The sequence below is a fragment of the Xiphophorus hellerii genome, chromosome 20, assembly GCF_003331165.1.
Source record: "Xiphophorus hellerii strain 12219 chromosome 20, Xiphophorus_hellerii-4.1, whole genome shotgun sequence".
NCBI classification, from domain to species: domain Eukaryota; kingdom Metazoa; phylum Chordata; class Actinopteri; order Cyprinodontiformes; family Poeciliidae; genus Xiphophorus; species Xiphophorus hellerii.
In genome coordinates, this window is record NC_045691.1 from 12,658,928 (window position 1) to 12,677,042 (window position 18,115).

The 18,115-nt window shown below is 37.0% G+C and overlaps 1 protein-coding gene across 1 annotated transcript in view; it reads left to right on the forward strand.

Annotated features, from left to right (window-relative positions):
* The window catches only part of atp2b2 (ATPase plasma membrane Ca2+ transporting 2), a 78,316-nt gene extending 61,355 nt beyond the window's left edge, over positions 1-16,961 (forward strand). The window contains 9 exon segments of the mRNA XM_032550488.1: positions 2,028-2,207; positions 2,337-2,424; positions 2,608-2,714; positions 4,062-4,253; positions 4,540-4,753; positions 4,833-5,044; positions 5,173-5,280; positions 5,388-5,570; positions 10,496-16,961. Coding sequence (XP_032406379.1) covers positions 2,028-2,207; positions 2,337-2,424; positions 2,608-2,714; positions 4,062-4,253; positions 4,540-4,753; positions 4,833-5,044; positions 5,173-5,280; positions 5,388-5,570; positions 10,496-10,807 — 1,596 coding nt within the window. The 3' untranslated portion in view covers positions 10,808-16,961.
* The last annotated feature ends 1,154 nt before the right edge of the window (positions 16,962-18,115 follow it).

The following is an 18,115-nucleotide window of genomic DNA, read 5'->3' on the forward strand; positions in this document are numbered from 1 at the left end:
TTTAAAAAAATTAAGCAGTTCAAAGAAATGTTGCACTACAGTACACTTTTTCTGTCTAGACTTTTCAAGATTTAATCCTCCTGAATAAAAGGTAAAACAACTTTGTAAACATTATTATTTCTCTATTAGCAGCAAATCTCTTCCTTCTGAATTTCAGTTTTTGTTGTTATAAACCCTGGCTTTTGTATATGGGTGCTCCTGGACGGGAAGTACTTCGAGAGAAACAGGAATATAAAGAGAAACAGAGACTGAGACAGATAAATAGATTAGAAATAAGATTGATGTAAGAATGATGGAGATGGGGGAAGGTGGGTAAAGAGAAATGGAGGAGAACGAGACTGTAACCAGATCCATATCAGGTACTCAAGAGGCTTGTTTTTCCGTATAACATCTAGACTCCTGCCTTCCTCCTTTGTCGGGTCAGACTGCGTTTTACTCTTTCCTTTCTCTCCTCTCTCAGATGCCAAGTCAAATAGAGCTGCAGGGAAAAAACTTCAAGAGTAATAAAATGACAAACAGCAGCCTAACACCTTGACAGCAACTACACATTCATAATATTAAAAGAAGAAATTCAACTGGAATACCTATGCTATTTTATTTGTAAATAATGTACTTGCCACAAACAGAATTAATTTGTATTTTAAAATAAAAGTACATGTCATCCATTTTGTATTTTACATTTATTAACACTTAAGATGTCAAGAAAATTAATATTTTCCCTATTTGCAATAATAAAAACTATGATCTGCAATGGTTATATTTTCTACCAAATCTAAATAATTATATATATATATATATATATATATATATATATATATATATATATGTTTTTGTCCTTTTAAGGGAATTTGTCTAGTTTTGAGTAGCTTAGTTTAACTACATTTATTCAATAGAGCCAAAGCTGCTTAAAAATTAGAAAAAGGGCCTTCAACCTTGAGAGAAGTTTTTCATGGGTAAGCAGTGAGACGCACTTAACCTTCTGTGTTTGTTTCTGAAAGACAAAATGGACAATGAATGCATCATTGAATGCAGCAGGATCTTCTTCATATTTTCCAATCTTGTAGGTTTTATTATTTAGGAAGTTTTATTTATTTGCTACACATTAGTCAAAACAGAAATATGTTGTTGTTTGGTCAACCTCCTTATTGTGGATAACCTTCCTCACTCCACTGTACATCAATCAATCAATCAATCAAATTTTTATTTGTATAGCACATTTCAGCAGCAAGGCATTTCAAAGTGCTTTGAAATGCCTTGCTATAACATATAAATAACATATAATCTTTTGAATGTGTAGTTGCACATTTCAGTATGTGTGTAGTTGTGCCTAAAACAGAAAAGAACATAGAAATAGTCTTCCATGTTTGTAAAAATCAATGTGGGCTCTCATTACTTTATGTGCACACATTTGTTTATGTGTGGGTTTGGAGAGCAGCACTCTCCCACACTGACCTTTGCCAAGAAGAAGATGTATTTCTGAATTAATACTGTTTTGCAAGCTGTTGATAACACAGATTTTTCTCTGTGCCCTGTGTGCACAATATCTTATAACATTTAACCATTTAAACTCCTGCTTACAGGAAACAATAAACTTCACTGCACACAGTTCTCATAAAAAAAATAGTTGAAGAAAATAGTTCTAGTCTGATATAATCGAATATATCAGGTATTATTACATACCTTTATTCATATTTTAATTTTCAGAAAATAGTTTGTAGTTTCCTTTAGGTCCACATTGTATGTTTTCCTCACCAGCTTGCAGCTTTACTATTTTGCAGTGCGCTCATTTCAGGATTGAAGCTGTAAGACCAACTGTACCCACACCACCAAATGGTAGACAGACAGAGTCAACATATCCTTCTGGATATAGCAACGCTATAGCATGATAACAATTATATAAGTTGTCAGAAGCACAACTACAAAAATGTTTTGTGACTGAAATAAAACAATAATTTTGATGCTTTAATAAAATGGCAATTTTTAACAATTGGTGCATGCATCACAAGCTACATATCTCTGCCCTTTAGGTTCCCGATGCTATTCAGAAGTGTCAGCGTGCAGGCATCACTGTACGCATGGTGACAGGTGACAACATAAACACGGCCAGAGCCATAGCCATCAAGTGTGGCATCATCCATCCAGGAGAGGATTTCCTCTGCATTGATGGCAAAGAGTTCAACCGGAGGATCCGTAATGAGAAAGGCGAGGTACAGAGGATGTTGCTAAAATAACAGGGAGAAAAAAATGAGAGCCTTGAAAATGATGGAAAAATATCTAAACTGCAACCACTTTCTATCTTCATTTTCAAATGTTTGTGTATCATGAAACTTGTGTAGGTGGAACAGGAGCGTATTGACAAGGTGTGGCCTAAGCTCAGAGTCCTGGCCAGATCATCCCCAACAGATAAGCACACACTTGTCAAAGGTAAGTTTGTGGCATAGTTTTTAGGAAATTAAAATGTGTCTGAATTTACTTCAAACTTACATTTTGTGATGTTGGGTGTGTGTTTTCTTTTTTTTTTTTGCTAAATAAGACCCAAGAACTAATAATCTGATTGGCTGTATCGTATGAACTGTTCCGCATGCTCTGCTCTGCGTGTTTTGACAGGAATTATTGACAGCACTATGGCAGATCAGAGGCAGGTGGTTGCTGTGACAGGAGATGGCACCAACGATGGACCGGCCTTAAAGAAAGCTGATGTCGGGTTTGCAATGGTAATAAAGCTAGCATGAGGATGTTTTAAACACTCCCATGCTTGAGTGTTTTCGCTTTAATTATATATATTAATTTGAGCCTGATTCGCAGTCTTTTCCACTGCTGCATTATTTAGAATTTTCTCAAGAACTATGCCTTTATATTTGCTGCTTTAGTGTGCCCCCTAGCTGTTGGTTACAGTACACACAGCTTAAATTTAAGTTAGTTTCTTCCATCATATCCTCCAGGTGCATCAAATTAATTAAAAAGTTTTTCTGCAATTCAATTCAAAAAGAAAATATAATTTATGTAGCACTATTAAACACAGAATAATCTGTTTCTAGTGTGTGTTTCTGTTCATGCTAATTGTGGCTTAGAGTTGATGAAAACCAAAAATTCTATTCAATTTCTTAGAAAGTTTGAATATGACATAAAGCTAATGACAAAAAGGGACTTCTTAAATGGCAATATCAGCCCTACTAAAAGTACGTCTATGCACAGGACAGAATGTGCACATGAGGTTTTTGTTGGGGCTTGCCTTCGCATAAATTACTGTATCAGAGTGGCATAGCATTATAGCCAGGTGAGATTGCTGGTCAGCCATACACAGTGATTCTATGGTCATTGAACAAATAGTGGGACTTTTTCCAGATGTGAACCAGAGCCAATGAAATCAGTGTCTCCATAAAACTTTGCACCAGAGGGAAGCATGAAGGGCTCTAATATTTCCTGTGCTAAATTATGACTTGATGGAACAAAGTGGACCAACAAAAGCATATGACATGGCACTTGGATTCTGTGAATCTCCACACTTTTCGCTTCTGCCACAGTTTTTCTTTCCATTCAATTTTCTATCAATATGCTTGGCTAGAGCTCTCTGTGAACAACCAGTTTATTTTTTAATTGAAATACAGAGAATAAAAAAAAATATTAAAATATGTGTTTCTGGTTCATATTTGCTGTCCCTTAAACTGAGTATTTAGTTTTTTACTTTGCTACTTTTAGGGCTTCTGACGATTACTCTGTGTCCCATTAATTACTTCTTAATAAGATTTTAGGCTTTTAATAATAATTCTTAAGAACTGTTTTTCCTTTTGCCACGCTTGGTATTTAAAGAAAATGAGCTCAAAGACGACACATGCATTTCTGGATTTTACTACTTACCCTTTTTGATCTTTTAATTACAAAATAAATCCTAAACTTATTTTTTGTAAAATAAAATAAAAAACTATGATGTCTTTGAACTATTACTTATTATTTACATATTGTTCATCAAATTTCTTCCTAAAACCAATCCATGTTCCCAGAACAAGAAAAGAAAAATTAAAAATGGTTTCCTTCATTGTTGGTCATTTTTGCTCTTTCAGGGTATCGCTGGTACAGATGTGGCTAAAGAAGCTTCAGACATTATTCTCACTGATGATAACTTCAGCAGCATCGTCAAGGCAGTGATGTGGGGCAGGAATGTGTATGACAGCATTTCCAAGTTTCTTCAGTTCCAGCTTACTGTCAATGTTGTGGCTGTCATCGTTGCTTTCACTGGAGCCTGCATCACACAGGTAAGAGGCATTAATTGGGTATCAATCTCCTTTTCTGGCAATAGTGTAGCAAGTGTTGGCATTCCCCTGGTTGGGTTAGAATTGTGTTACTGTTAATCTGTAGTTTTAAATAAGGTGACTGGAGTAATCAAATGTCCTACAAAATGAGCAAAATGATGTTTTTGTGTTAGAGTGATGACACAAAAACATCATTGTGTTGTTTGTAAAGGTTCAGTTTCCACTGTATGTTTCCAGTTGTATTGGAGTTTTTGTTTTCTCAGTGGGAGTTTGCGTTTGATTTCCACAGGACTCTCCACTTAAAGCAGTGCAGATGTTGTGGGTTAACCTGATTATGGACACTTTTGCATCTCTGGCCTTGGCGACGGAGCCCCCCACAGAGGCCCTGTTGAGGAGAAAACCGTATGGTCGCAATAAGCCTCTTATCTCCAGCACAATGACCAAGAATATCCTGGGACATGCCGTCTATCAGCTCATTCTCATCTTTACACTGCTGTTTGCTGGTACGCACAGTTAAAATACAACGTGCTACAATACCTGTTCAGAATGAAAGAAGTTATTTTATTTCTCTGTTTCCACCAGGTGAGAAAATCTTTGACATCGACAGTGGTCGTAACGCTCCTCTCCATTCTCCTCCATCCGAGCACTACACCATCATATTCAACACGTTTGTAATGATGCAGCTGTTTAATGAGATAAATGCTCGGAAAATACACGGAGAGAGGAATGTCTTTGACGGAATCTTCAGAAACCCAATTTTCTGCTCCATCGTTTTTGGCACATTTGCCATACAGGTAAACAGCTGCAATATATTTTTTATTCTATTGGTGAATGTGTTTTATTTATCATCTAAGGATTTTTCACATATTGAGGTGTCTGGGAAGTCATTTTTATTTTCCGTACTGTGCACTATTTTGTGCAGATTGTGATTGTGCAGTTTGGAGGGAAGCCATTCAGCTGTCAACCTCTGAGCCTGGAAAAATGGTTGTGGTGTGTTTTTCTGGGGCTGGGAGAACTGGTCTGGGGACAGGTAACTAAAATGAATTATTGCCTATTGTTCATGCACTGCTTATTCTTTGGCTTTTGCTTCAGTGTTTGAATTTAACTAAAAAAATGCTCTCTAATTTTGTTGTGTAGGTGATTGTCACCATACCCAACAGCCACCTGCGCTTCCTGCGTCGGGCGGGCCAGTTGACTCACAAAGATGAACTACCAGAGGAAGACGTAAACGAAGAGAATGAGGAGATTGACCATGCAGAGAGGGAATTACGGAGAGGTCAAATACTTTGGTTCAGAGGTTTAAACCGCATCCAGACTCAGGTAAGATTTTCATTTCATTTCAGGATTTCGTGTGACTGATACCTGAAAAGACAAAATAAATTTGCGTTTACTTTATTCATCCTTCCCTTTGGCAGTTATTTTCAGAAACAAATGTGCCAATAGTTTTTGTTTTCAAGGGGATAATAGCAGAATATCATGATTCTAGATGCTTTATTGGTCAGCGTCAAAGATCCAGTTTCTTTTATATTTTTGCATAATATTTAAGACATAAATGGCACAACGTTAAAGTCATTTTGTCTCAAGATAACAAATTTAGGAACATGAAGATCCAACTTTTCCTGGGTGGACCAGTCGAAGGAACAGAAAATAATTATTGAACTGTTGTCATTGTGATGCGCTCTAACACCGGTTTCACTGTGATAGTTAACTCTATTCTGATTTTGTGTTACACTTGATTTAATCTCACTGATGTATCACTAGTGGTCCTGTGTGAAGTTATCCCAAAGCATGTTCACTTGAGGCAAACTTTTGTTTTTATAAAAATCTATAGATCAAATTGCACTTGACTTGTCTAAATTTTATTTGATCAAAATCAATAGTTCATGCTGTTTTTATGTTGTTCTTTCACAGTTGTTTCAGACTTGACTGCTTTTTCACTTATTTTGTTTGCAGCCTTTGTACGTGTTCATAACCTACAAAGTGGGCAAGCGAAAGACAAAAGACAAAAAGCTAATGTCTAGTATCTGAAATCTTAAATCTGAATCTGAAATTAAACTAAGCATTTGGACACAGGAGCTACGGTATGCATAATCCTTCAATTGATCATCTACTTTAAGCAAAGTTTCTTTTTCATAGCTGTTCTGAAATCACCTTTTTGGTGCAAAAACCAACTTTTTATTATATTTCACAACTGAGTTATTTTTTATATCTTTCATAGATTCAGCTAAAGAACTGGGAACAAAGTGTGGCATTAGTTCAACTACTTTTCACAAAGTCCTTTACCTTCCCACCTAAAATCTCATCTTTACTAAATTGATCAAAATGTCTAGACACAATACATGTTCATAGCTTTGGAGCCTTATTCTGCCTCTTTGATTAATAGATCACTGTTAGGTGAACAAATAAACAAATTAAAATGTTACAAAGACTGAAAAATGTGTGAAAAAGCAACTTAAGTCTTCATAAAGCCTGGAGAACTGTTAATCCAGACCATTATAAAGGTCATAACACAGTCTGGTTCTGGCAGCAGATGTTGGATGAATCACAACTTCTACAGTCCTGTATGTTCATGACCACCATGACAGGTACATGTTGTTCTATCTGTAAGATGGCCTTTTATTCCTATTCACCACTTGGTTGTGGGGATACTCCACCCTGACCTTTACCTCCCCCCACCCTTATGTGTCATGACTGCGAAGTTGTACACCCTTTACCCAACCAGCCAGCATGTGTTACCATTTAGTTTGTGTCACTCTGAGCAGCCATTTGTCCTCTCCTGTCCCGCTCTTCTTCCACAGATTGAAGTAGTCAACACCTTCAAGAGCGGCACCTCCTTTCAGGGGGCTGGGGCTCTGAGACGCCAGTCATCCACCACCAGCCAGAACCAGGATGTAACCAATGTTTCTAGTCCTAGTCACGTGTCCTTGTCCAATGCCCTTTCCTCTCCTACAAGCACTACTGCTGCTACTGCTCCTTCCACTACTGGCCGTGAGTCAGAACTCTGTCAGTCTGCTTGTCTGCTCTCTTTGCTTCAGGGGTGCCATCCAGTCCTCATCAAGCTCTTATTTTTAAACTTAAATTACTAGATATTATGCCACCAATGCCTCCATTGTGACGTTGGCATCTCTGAAGATTTGTCCTTTTCTCTCTTGCTGCTTTTTTTCATTTTCTCTATTATTCTGTCTTTTTTATGTTCACACTGGATTTCAAATTCATCTTGATATCTCCTCCCATGGTTGGCTGTACTGTCCTCTCATTGGTCAATGTGTGTTTGTTTCCCCAGAGTGCTAGGAGCACAGGACTAAGAGTGATACCCACGGCGTGACATTTCAGGTTGTGAGTTTGTCTCCCTCTGCTCATCCTCCATACGTCATCACATCTGTCACTCCTCTCGTTTTTATGTCTCGACGGATGTTAATATTAACTAATTCCAATCAACTCTCAAAAGGGACTGGGGGAACATTCAAGTATAAGTGGCAATGTTGTTTTATCTGCCACATAAGTGGCAGATAATAACGACTTGAGACAAATCAAAATTTTATTGTGCTATTATATATTTTATTAACTCAATAAACGCTGAGGAAGCGGCTGCATGTGTGGTTAAGGACGTCCTTTTTATTACCTCGAATGCTTTCAGAGAAATGTTTCTTCTTAGCTCAAGATATAAGATCCTAAGATCTGTGATCATCTCTATTTTCAGCGTTGAGTTTGAACGTAATTGACACCTTAAAGTGAACCTATATATATACAGTATATATCACTAGAGAGAGAGAGAGAAAGAGAGAGAGAGAGAATATAAAACAAAGGTTTAACGTAAAACCACCAGAATGAGAAAATATTTCAATATTTCTATTCCTCATTTGCTAGATAAAACAGAAAGCTGCTTGCTGATTTTGTCAGTAAGCCAGTTTGTTCTTCTCTTTCGGTCGCTTAACAATGCTGCTGTGGTTGATTATCATGTTGCCATATTATCAGACAGGTTCCCAGCAGAAGCATCAAAATAGATAAACCTCCAACCCTCCATTTTTGTCAGAGCTTGTCCTGTCACAAACTTATTCAAAAAAAAATCCCTCTTATTATTACTTTTTATTTTAGCTTTTGCATCTTCTTGCACCCACTAAGCCATAATTACAGCAGTGTTATTGTATATTACATGTAATAGCTATAATTTACAGAACCCATATGACTCTCAAACTTCAAGGAAATAAGTTACTATCTCTGTGCGGTCATTTGCAGGTGTAATATGCTAAAGGAGAAATGGCACAAACCTGAACTCTCTTTCCAATTTTTTATTTAAAGGTTGCAACACATCTGCTACATATCATGTCTTTTGCATTTCATGTTAAAATATTTTTAAATTCCTCAGTGAAGTTAGTTTTTCCTTTGGATCACAACTTAAATTCACATGAAGGATCCTACATTTATTGTTATCCCTGGTTGTATAGAATCATTTTCATTTGTCACTTTGAAAAAGTCTCACTTCGAAAATCTCTGAAAACAAAATGACTTTGGTCACACCTACTGGTACAGCTAAGAATTTTTATAATTCACTTTTTAGATGGAACAAGAACTTTTAATTAGTAATTCACAACATCCCCCTGGCCCTGTGGCTCAAATTTTGAGTGACACTCATAGTCAAAATTTAAAATAAAACCTGCAGTGTAGGTAGTAACCAGATAATATGTAAGAAAACAACTGCGTTAGTAAACTCCATGATGTTCAGAGGAGCATTTAAAAAACCTTAAAATAACTGTGAAAATGCCAAAAAAATATCTTGACACCTCCAGAGCTCATCGCAAAAGCGCAGCAAATAGGTTCAACTCTGCCTACTGGCAACTTGGCACCGTTGGATGATTTTAAAGTTTGAGTCTAGCAATCCAGCAGAAAGGTCTTCTGCCCTGCCAGCAAACACCTCCATGTTTCTGTTTTATTCTAAATCCTGCTGGGACTGTACCTGCAACTTTAAGTCATATCAGCCTAAGATTGACAAAAAGATGAATTGGTTAAAAGCACCTGATCTGAAGGGGATTTTAAATTTCAACATAAGAAACTTGTTTAAATTTTAGAAATTGCTTACTTATCAATAATAATTTACAATCAGTTATTCCGTTTGTTTTATACCAACGCAAAAAAGCCTGATCTAACTAAGTGGACATGTTACCTTTTCTGATTCTTCAAACCTCAGTTTCTATATGGTTTCAAGGTCGCCATGTTGTAAGTTGTTTCCCGAAAACAAGAACATGTGATTCACTAAACACTCACACACAGCTGGGCTTATACTTGAGTGTTTACTCAGATATGCATGGAGTGAGAAACATGCTTCAACCGTCAGACACCTGACAATGAAACTTATTTTCATTATTCACCTCCTTTCGTTTGATGTCGGCTTTTCTTGTGCCAGTGTCCAGTTTGTCACTGTTGCATGTACTTTGTGTTTACATCTTGTGTGTGTGTCCATAATATTTTAACCTACGGTGTTTGCTTGTTGTCTAAATGCCACTATTTTATTTCTGGGATGTGTTTTGTTGGTGTGAGTTTTATTTTCACTGCAATGCTTAGGTTGAGCCAACCTCATGCAGATTTGACTCCATTTGGGACAATGCCTCTGCTACACTGTGCTATATTTGAGTGTTTTGTGTGTCTCATTCAGAGTCTGTGTGGATATTCAGCCAGACGGCGGTCTGGTGCCCCCTACCCCCTACCCCTCAAGAAGTTTTTAAACCGCCTCATTGGATTTCTCTGATATAACCAACTTCTTTCTTACTGACCTCGTCCACCAGATTTCTTCAAAACTGCATGTGGTATTGTCCTTCAATTTTTTCTGTAAGCATTCCATTTATTAATGTGGCTTGTTTCTAGGTATACAGCACATTGGACTAAAGCGTATACTTACAACGAGCGTTTGTGTTGCTTTTGTTTTTCTGGAAATGTCTGATTTCCTTGTGTTCTTTATGATTATGTTCCTCACAGTTTTTCTTAGTGCACGCCAAAATTAAGTGACTTGTGACCTGTAGTCATCTTGTGCAAGCAGAAAACAGACTCCAGTTACCTTCTCTCTTGTTTCTCTTTCACTTTTTCTCTTCCACCTTATATTCTTAAAAATAAATATTTTTTTCTTCTTCTTTGTCTGTTTTTTTCACCTATTCTCCCATTACGAGGTTCCCTGCAGCTCTTTTTATTTGATCTGTAGCATCACCGCTCATGGTTTTTTCCCCCTTCCTTTTTTTGATCTTCTCACACAACAGATTCGAGTTGTGAATGCATTCCGTAGCTCCCTCTATGAAGGCCTGGAAAAACCCGACTCCAGAACATCCATACACAACTTCATGACACACCCTGAGTTTAGGATAGACGACTCCACGCCTAGCATCCCCCTCATCGACGACACAGATGATGATTCGGCCCGGAGGAGGACGAAGTACTCCAGCCAGCCTTCGTCTCCTAACAAGAACAACAACGCCATTGATAGTGGCATCAACCTTACCATCGACATCAGTAAATCTGCCGCCTCCTCCAGCCCCGCCAGCCCTCTCCACAGCCTGGAGACCAGCCTCTAACCCCTGTCCTGAACGCCGCAGTGACCACTCACGTTGTTCCCTCATGGTCCGGGAGCGCCTCGTCCAGCTCTCCCATTCCGTAATTTGTTACTTCAACCACTACTTGACACATGGCCACTCAGTTCTCGCCTTCCCCTCCACCCAGCGCACCATGTTTCACCACTGACACAGATCTTGTCCATCTCCCTCTTGTAAGCTAAAGCCAATAATGCTCTCGCTTCCGTTCATCATCGAGCGAATCTTTGTGAAATGACAAGAATAAAAAGAAAAACACAATCCAAAAAGCTCCGCAAAGCTACACGACCTACACAGCCATCCTGCTTTTGTGGTTGCATGTGTATGGTGGCAGCCTTGATGGTGTGTATGACACTATGCTTGTACCGGTTAGCATGTACTGTATAAACGTGCAGCTGTCTGCACGTTGCGTATGAACTGTGTCCGCAGTGACACCTGGAGGAGGACGAGGAGGAGGGAGACTGCCGAGGAGTGCAGAGTGCAAACAGACTTTATACTCTCCTTAAACTCCTTCTCTTCAATAATAACATTGTTAACAGAGATACAGTAATAGTTTAAATTAAATTAAAAACCATTGTTATTATTCTGAGTCTGATTATTCTTGTTATTATTCTTATTGATCCTGCATGAATGTACATTACCCAAGTTTTATTTAAAAAGGGTTTTAATTTTATTGGAGTTGTTTGGTTCTGATGGGCTGAGCATCGCAGCGGACTACACATGTAAAGAAAGCTTCTCTGAGTCCTCCCTCCCTCCTCTGTGTGGCATGAACATGTACCGGACTCTTAAATAATTTTTAAAAAAATGACATAATCCATAAGCAGAAATGTGTATCGAGGTGGTAGGGCTGAACTTGCACAGTAGTTTTGCACCTGATGGAAAAAGAGAAATGCAAAATATTAATAATAATAATGATGATGATAGCATTTATGGGATATATTCTATACATATAAATTCATAAAATCTATTTAGAGAGAGTTTATCTTTGTTTGTTGGCATGTTGCCTTGTTTCCGCTTCAATGGCTTAAATTACTTTGACTTATTTATGTCTTAAACAGAATGTAATTGTTTACAACCTCGTAGAGATGAATTTCCTGGTTTCTTAGAGGAGGTGAGCTCAGAATTTTGTTGCTGTGTTATTACGGGAAAAACCATGTGCTGAAACTTGCCTGCTATATTGTCAAATAATGTAGATATTTTTAGAGGATAAACGAGAAGAAACCAAAATATAATGGGATGCATAGTACAGTACATGTGGAATCTTAGTATTACTCTTTATGATTGTTGGGATCTAATAAGAGCGGCTTGCCTTTGGTTTTTCCTAACGAAGGCCTCCTTTTTATGACAGAGGAGGATATTTGATTTGATTAGATTTTTTTTTATTAATTATGGTTTATTTTTGCTTTGCTTTGATGCTGACCTGGAGTCAGTGCTTGTATAAAAGGTTGATATCAGGACCTTTCTATTTAACTGTCGTCTAGGTAAATCTGCTTGTTCAAAGGACTTGATGTTTTAAAGATGTATGTGACCATCAAAAGGCTGCAATCCAGTCATTTTTAGAAATTTGTTTCAAACTTGCAATATATTGTGCTGATATTTTCTAATTTATTTTTGATTTTTTTTTTTAAAGCTTCTTTTCATCTAGACACAAGCAGCCCCTAAATGCTGTTGGCATTTTTAACATCTAAAGAAAAAGGAAAAACTGATTTAAAAAAAACAAACAAAACTAATAACAACAAAAATGGAATGTTGCTTTGACTCTTTTTCTATATATATACATAAAAGATTTCCTGCACTATCTGGTTATGAATGAAAACTTCTGTGGTGTAACTCTAGATGTGCTTTTGTGTGTTTTAACCAAGCTTGTCTTCCTGCCGTCACAGAATATACAGTACTCTTAGCATCTCAACTGTACTCACTAGCTGTAAACTATTTATTGTACTTTGACCAATCAGACATTATCAGAAGTCGCATACAGAAGGCACATGTATCCATTTTTTTGCACTCAGGAGGACAAGGCCACTTAACTAGCCTCTAGTATTATTACTCTACCTAACCGAAGTCAATGGCAAGCATGATGTCATAAAGTAGGCTCATTATGCAACTTGAAGAATTTTTTTTTTTTCGTTTTTAACATAAATTAAAAACTATTCTGTAGACGATGTAAACAATCATTTCTCTGAGCAGCTTTATCCTTTTTTTGCTTTGTTTGTTTTTGCATCCTCCTCCTCCTCCTCTGTCATTGTTCAGCCAATCCGTTTATCTGAAGAGGGTGCACAAGCTTTACTGGTCAGCTCAGGCATGTCGAAAAACATCTGAATAAAGTCTGTCTTATTTAATTTGAAAGAAAACAGTCTGGGTTCTGATATTTACCTTAGAAGTTCTTAATTTATTTTGCTATTTTTTCTGGTGTTTGCCTTTTTGTTTTGTCTGTAAAAATTAAAAATGATAAATGAAACAAACAAATAAAAAAACACATAGATATGGCATTTTCCGTATATAAAAAAAGACTTAAGCCAACATTCTCGAACCATTTTTACATCGAGGAGGACTTTCAGCTTTAAGAAACTGAAGTTAAACTGATTCTTGTAAATAGAGTTATGGGTCCACTGAGGACAGAAATGTTGAAAACATGAACTCCTCCTGATTACATCATGCAACTCAATGAGTCATACTGATGACGCGGCACTTTGGCTGTTTGTAATCAATCACCGCTCCTGTCAGAGACACATCCAAATCATAATGTGTTGTAACGACCTGCCATTATGTTTATGATGACACCCATCATGATGATGATATCAATGATACTTTTTTTGCAATATACTCACCTGCCTCGATGTACTGTATTTAGCAGCATGCAGTTTGTGGAACAAAGAAAAAGAGAAATGCCAACAGATAGCTTTTTGGCATACTTAGCCATTCATGGGTAAGTGAATTAAGTGTTCATCTTGTTTTTATGATATTTTTTTTATCTATACAATAATTGTAAATAAAGAACTCAATGTCTTTGTTCATTTAATACTATGCAAAAAGTCATGCTTTTCTGATTGTTAATCCCCTCAGTTGTAGAGTGTGTTGCTGGAATGTTTGTGGTTTCAAAAATCAGTAAAAAATAATGTGATGTAAATTATTTTTTAGCCTGACAAAAAGTAAAAATGATGCTGAGAATTCTTAGAATACGGTGAAACGGATTTTATAGTGGTGATGACTATGATGATGGACTGTGACTCCTGCTGCTTGACTGACCCATTTATCACTCTACTTACAGGAGCACCAGTGAAAACATAATCATCGTATTACTAATAACGGTAATAAAAAGAAAACTCATTTAATAAATTTCCCAGAGCAGCATGACTAGCATGGTGTGTCCTCGCCCCGTGTCACATGTGCTGTTCTGATTTTGTCGTGCCTCACTTTGACTTTGTTTTTGCTGTTTACTGATTTAAGTTAAAAACATCTCAGATGTTTTACGGTTGCAAGTTAATAACTTTGTGAAACTCTAATCACGATGAGGCAGCATAGCAGCATCTGAAGGAACAAAAAAGTGTCGTCTGAAATTTTATCTGTTCTCCTCGCCTCCCCTGCTTGTGTTACTTTGCAGATCACACATACAGTAGTTTAAGTGCTCAGAATGGGCAAGATTAGAAATTAGTACATCAGATGTGCATCATAGGTTGAAATTAGAGAGGTGTGATGAATTTATATCTGTATTAGATTATATTAGGAGTCCTATAAATTCAGTCATGACATCATATTTAATCTGAAAATTGAATACTTTTCTTTTCCTGGGAGCTGCATACATTTTACTGAGAACAAGGAGATTTCTGTTTGTTTCTCAACATTTTGAATTTTACATTAGAAACAAATTTGATAAAACAGTAAGATCAAGATTTGTTTTTTATTGCCAGGTAAACATCTGTTCATTACTAACAAAAAAAAAAACACATAAAAGAAACACTAACAGAAACTAATCAAAACAATATTAATTGTAATCCACACTATGGATAAAAACAACAACTATAAAACATGCACCTGAAGCAATTATAACTAACTAAAAACATGATTACCAAGATCTAATCACTTTCTGAGAGGCCAACGAAAGGATTTTATGCCTTGATTTAGAATGAAACCTAACTGACCAAAGGGGAAAAGTTGGGAATGTGAAAGTCGTCAGTTCTTGAATTACTTTTGTCTCCAGTTAGCTTTGCCAGCAATAGACAACTGCCACAATCCAGAGAAAAACTTAAGGTCCAACTCATTGCAGTTTTAACTTTTGCAGAAACACTGTTCCCGCTTAGCAGCATATATGTAGTTAATACACTCACATTCTTCAACAAGTCAGCCATGTTTAGATGAGCCATCAATTCAGCATTTGGATGTGTTTAATGATCTGAGAGGTAAACTGTTGATAAAAATAAATGAATAAAATTCTGATGCCTGACAAATGGAGTACATAAAACATCTGAACCTGGTAAAGTGTGCAATCAACTCTTTTCCTGGATCCAGTGAGAAAGCCTTCCTGAGAGTTATTCACTGACTCCATCTCTGTCCCATTTCCAGGAAGAACATGTTAGAAATTGGCCAGCTAGTCAAACACAAACTTAGAGTAACACCAGCTGTGTTTCCATTACAAATGTTACTTTGTCGATATTCCGCTAATAATAATATTCCGCTTTATGTGGGTGCTTCATTACAGAAGCAAAACTTAAATTGTTTCGAAAGGACAGTGGAGGGATTTATTAAGAGAGAGACAAAAAATAAGAGCTTTAAAACGGAAGATTACATGAGGTTCATGGACAGTGAAGGAAATTATTTTGTGTGAAAGAGGAGTCTACGTACTGTACAGTTCAGTTCAGGGACATCCCTTTAGACTTTTCACTAGGCATGACATTTTTTTGTACTAAAAATCCATTTCTATAAGTGAATTCTTATTTGCTGTAAAAACTCTTGGAAAGTACCACTTTTTTGTGTAATTAATGGACATGACATGAGTGTCACTCTATTCAAATTTAAATTCAGTTAAAAAAAACATATCTAATTTTTTTTAACCTTTTGGCTATATTCTTATTCACTTAGCCTCTTGTTAATGTGACTAAAGAAAATATAGTTTCACAAATTGTACCAAAGGAAGCCCCTGTACTTGAAATCCGTTAATGACGCCTATGTCACTATGTGTCCACTGGAGGGCAGCACTTCATCAGCCATATTTATCACAGTCTTGCATTACTTGTAATCTCGGTTCTTGAAGTTGTTCCACTTTGTGTATTCCTGTCCACTATGGCTGACAGACATGTTGAATTAACCTTAAACTGAACTGCTTCCATGCTGTTTTAATGTTTGGTTTACCTTAAACACATATGACCAGTCAGCATTTATAACATTGACAGCAGGATATATTTTTAGTATCTTGAGTTCCTAAAATACACACAGCAGCAAAAAGATTGCCAAATCCTGTAGAAAAATTAAGTCAGATAAAAACTGATCAGCGAAGGATTATAGAAACTTCACAGTGAACCTCAAGCAGTTTAAGTTATATTCAAAATCAAATACAACATTTACTTTCATCTTGAAGGATAACTGGACCACCGAGTCTGGTCAAGTCATTTTTCTTTGTACCAAAGTAGACAATTCTGTCATTGTCTCTGGTTTCGGAATGGTTTGACATAAGAATTGGGACACTTTTAGTCCTTGGCTTGAAACATCTGGGTGTGCTGACTCTAAAAGCTCAGACTCCAACTGCAGTTCACATCTTGTGGCTCTGTCCCAAACTCTTGAATGTATTTTGGCTGATAATCTTCCAAACTGTAGTTTTTCCTGTTCTGCAGCACCCTTTCAAACAGTTTTTTCTTCCACTCAACCTCCTGTTATTATAATTGGATACATTGTTGTGAACAACCAGCTCTTTTAGCAATCATCTTTTGTGGGTCACTACACCATAGCACATTTCTTTACTAAGAATCATTTTTTCTCTTGTTGTTTTAATGTACAATTTTTAATTCAAAGAAACTGAATTTTGTTTTGATTAGCTGTAAACAGAAATTGCAAAAGGAACAGAAATAAATGCTTGATATACATCAGTCTGAATGTAAGCTAAACAACTTTTTCAATGGAATCCATTAAAGTTTCAATTGAACTTGCACTTGAACTTGTTGACTGCAAGAAATAATTTAAAGAAACCGATAAAAACTTCACTCGGTTACCTGTATCCAGTTATTAGGATTAAAATTTGTGTTTATAAAATTAATTTTTAAATAAACCTGTTTTCCTTTCTCCTAAAACGTTGAGGGTTTTTGTACCCTGACATTAACCCTGTGTTCATCTGAGCATCAGCTTCACAGTGGGTGTAGCTGTATCAGCATGCGTGGCAGTCCCTACTGGGGCGGCACAGTCTGTGAATATAGAGTGGGCTCCCACAGCTCAGAAGATTAGCGACACAGTGCATTCAGGTCCATGTGCGAGGGCCTGATTTCCAGGAAGAAAAGCCCTTCATTGGGCCCCCAGTTGAATCCTGCTGCTTCCCTTTGGCCTAATAGAAGGCTGCAGTAACTGACAGTCCTTTACAATCCGCCAACACTGGTGGAGGTTTTGGAGGATCTCGTTTCTTCTTCTTCTTTTTTTCCCCCCCTTTTACTCTGTTTTTCTCCGAAAGGACTGATTTTGAAATTACTCGTGTGCTGCCTGGTGTGTGTGTGTGTGGGTTGGTATAGTTGTGTGCATTGGTCCATATGTGTGTGGTTTCATGCACACACGCAGACACCCACAAGGACACACACGTGCATATGTTTGAATGCCAGTGCTGGCAATTGTCTTAATGGGATAAGGGAAGACTATGGTTCCTGTTGAAGGGAACAGGACTGTGGGATTGACATGGGAAAACACACACACGTTGCATTCATCGCACCAGTGGCTATGTTGTTGGTCGATTCACAAAAAAGGTGATATGTGGTGACTTGGTGTCTTCAAAACAGTCCTCAGGGCTGCAAATATTCTCAAATCTTTCCAAACATCCAAGCATGACTGAACCTTAACCATCAAAAATTTAAACAAATTCAACTGTAAGTTGTATTTGTAAACTTATATTATTTATGATTATTGATTCATATTAACCGAACATAATGTACCATTTGAGGGAACAAAGTTTCGCTATAATTAGTTGAATCTGCAGTGGGTTGCAATAAAGTGTCTTGGCCAGTAGGGGTCGTCTGTGGCAAAATATTGAGCCAACTTTCGTATTTGTGAATTGAAAAACTTTTGTGTCAAACAAGTTGTAGGAACATATTAAGTAAAGCTGTC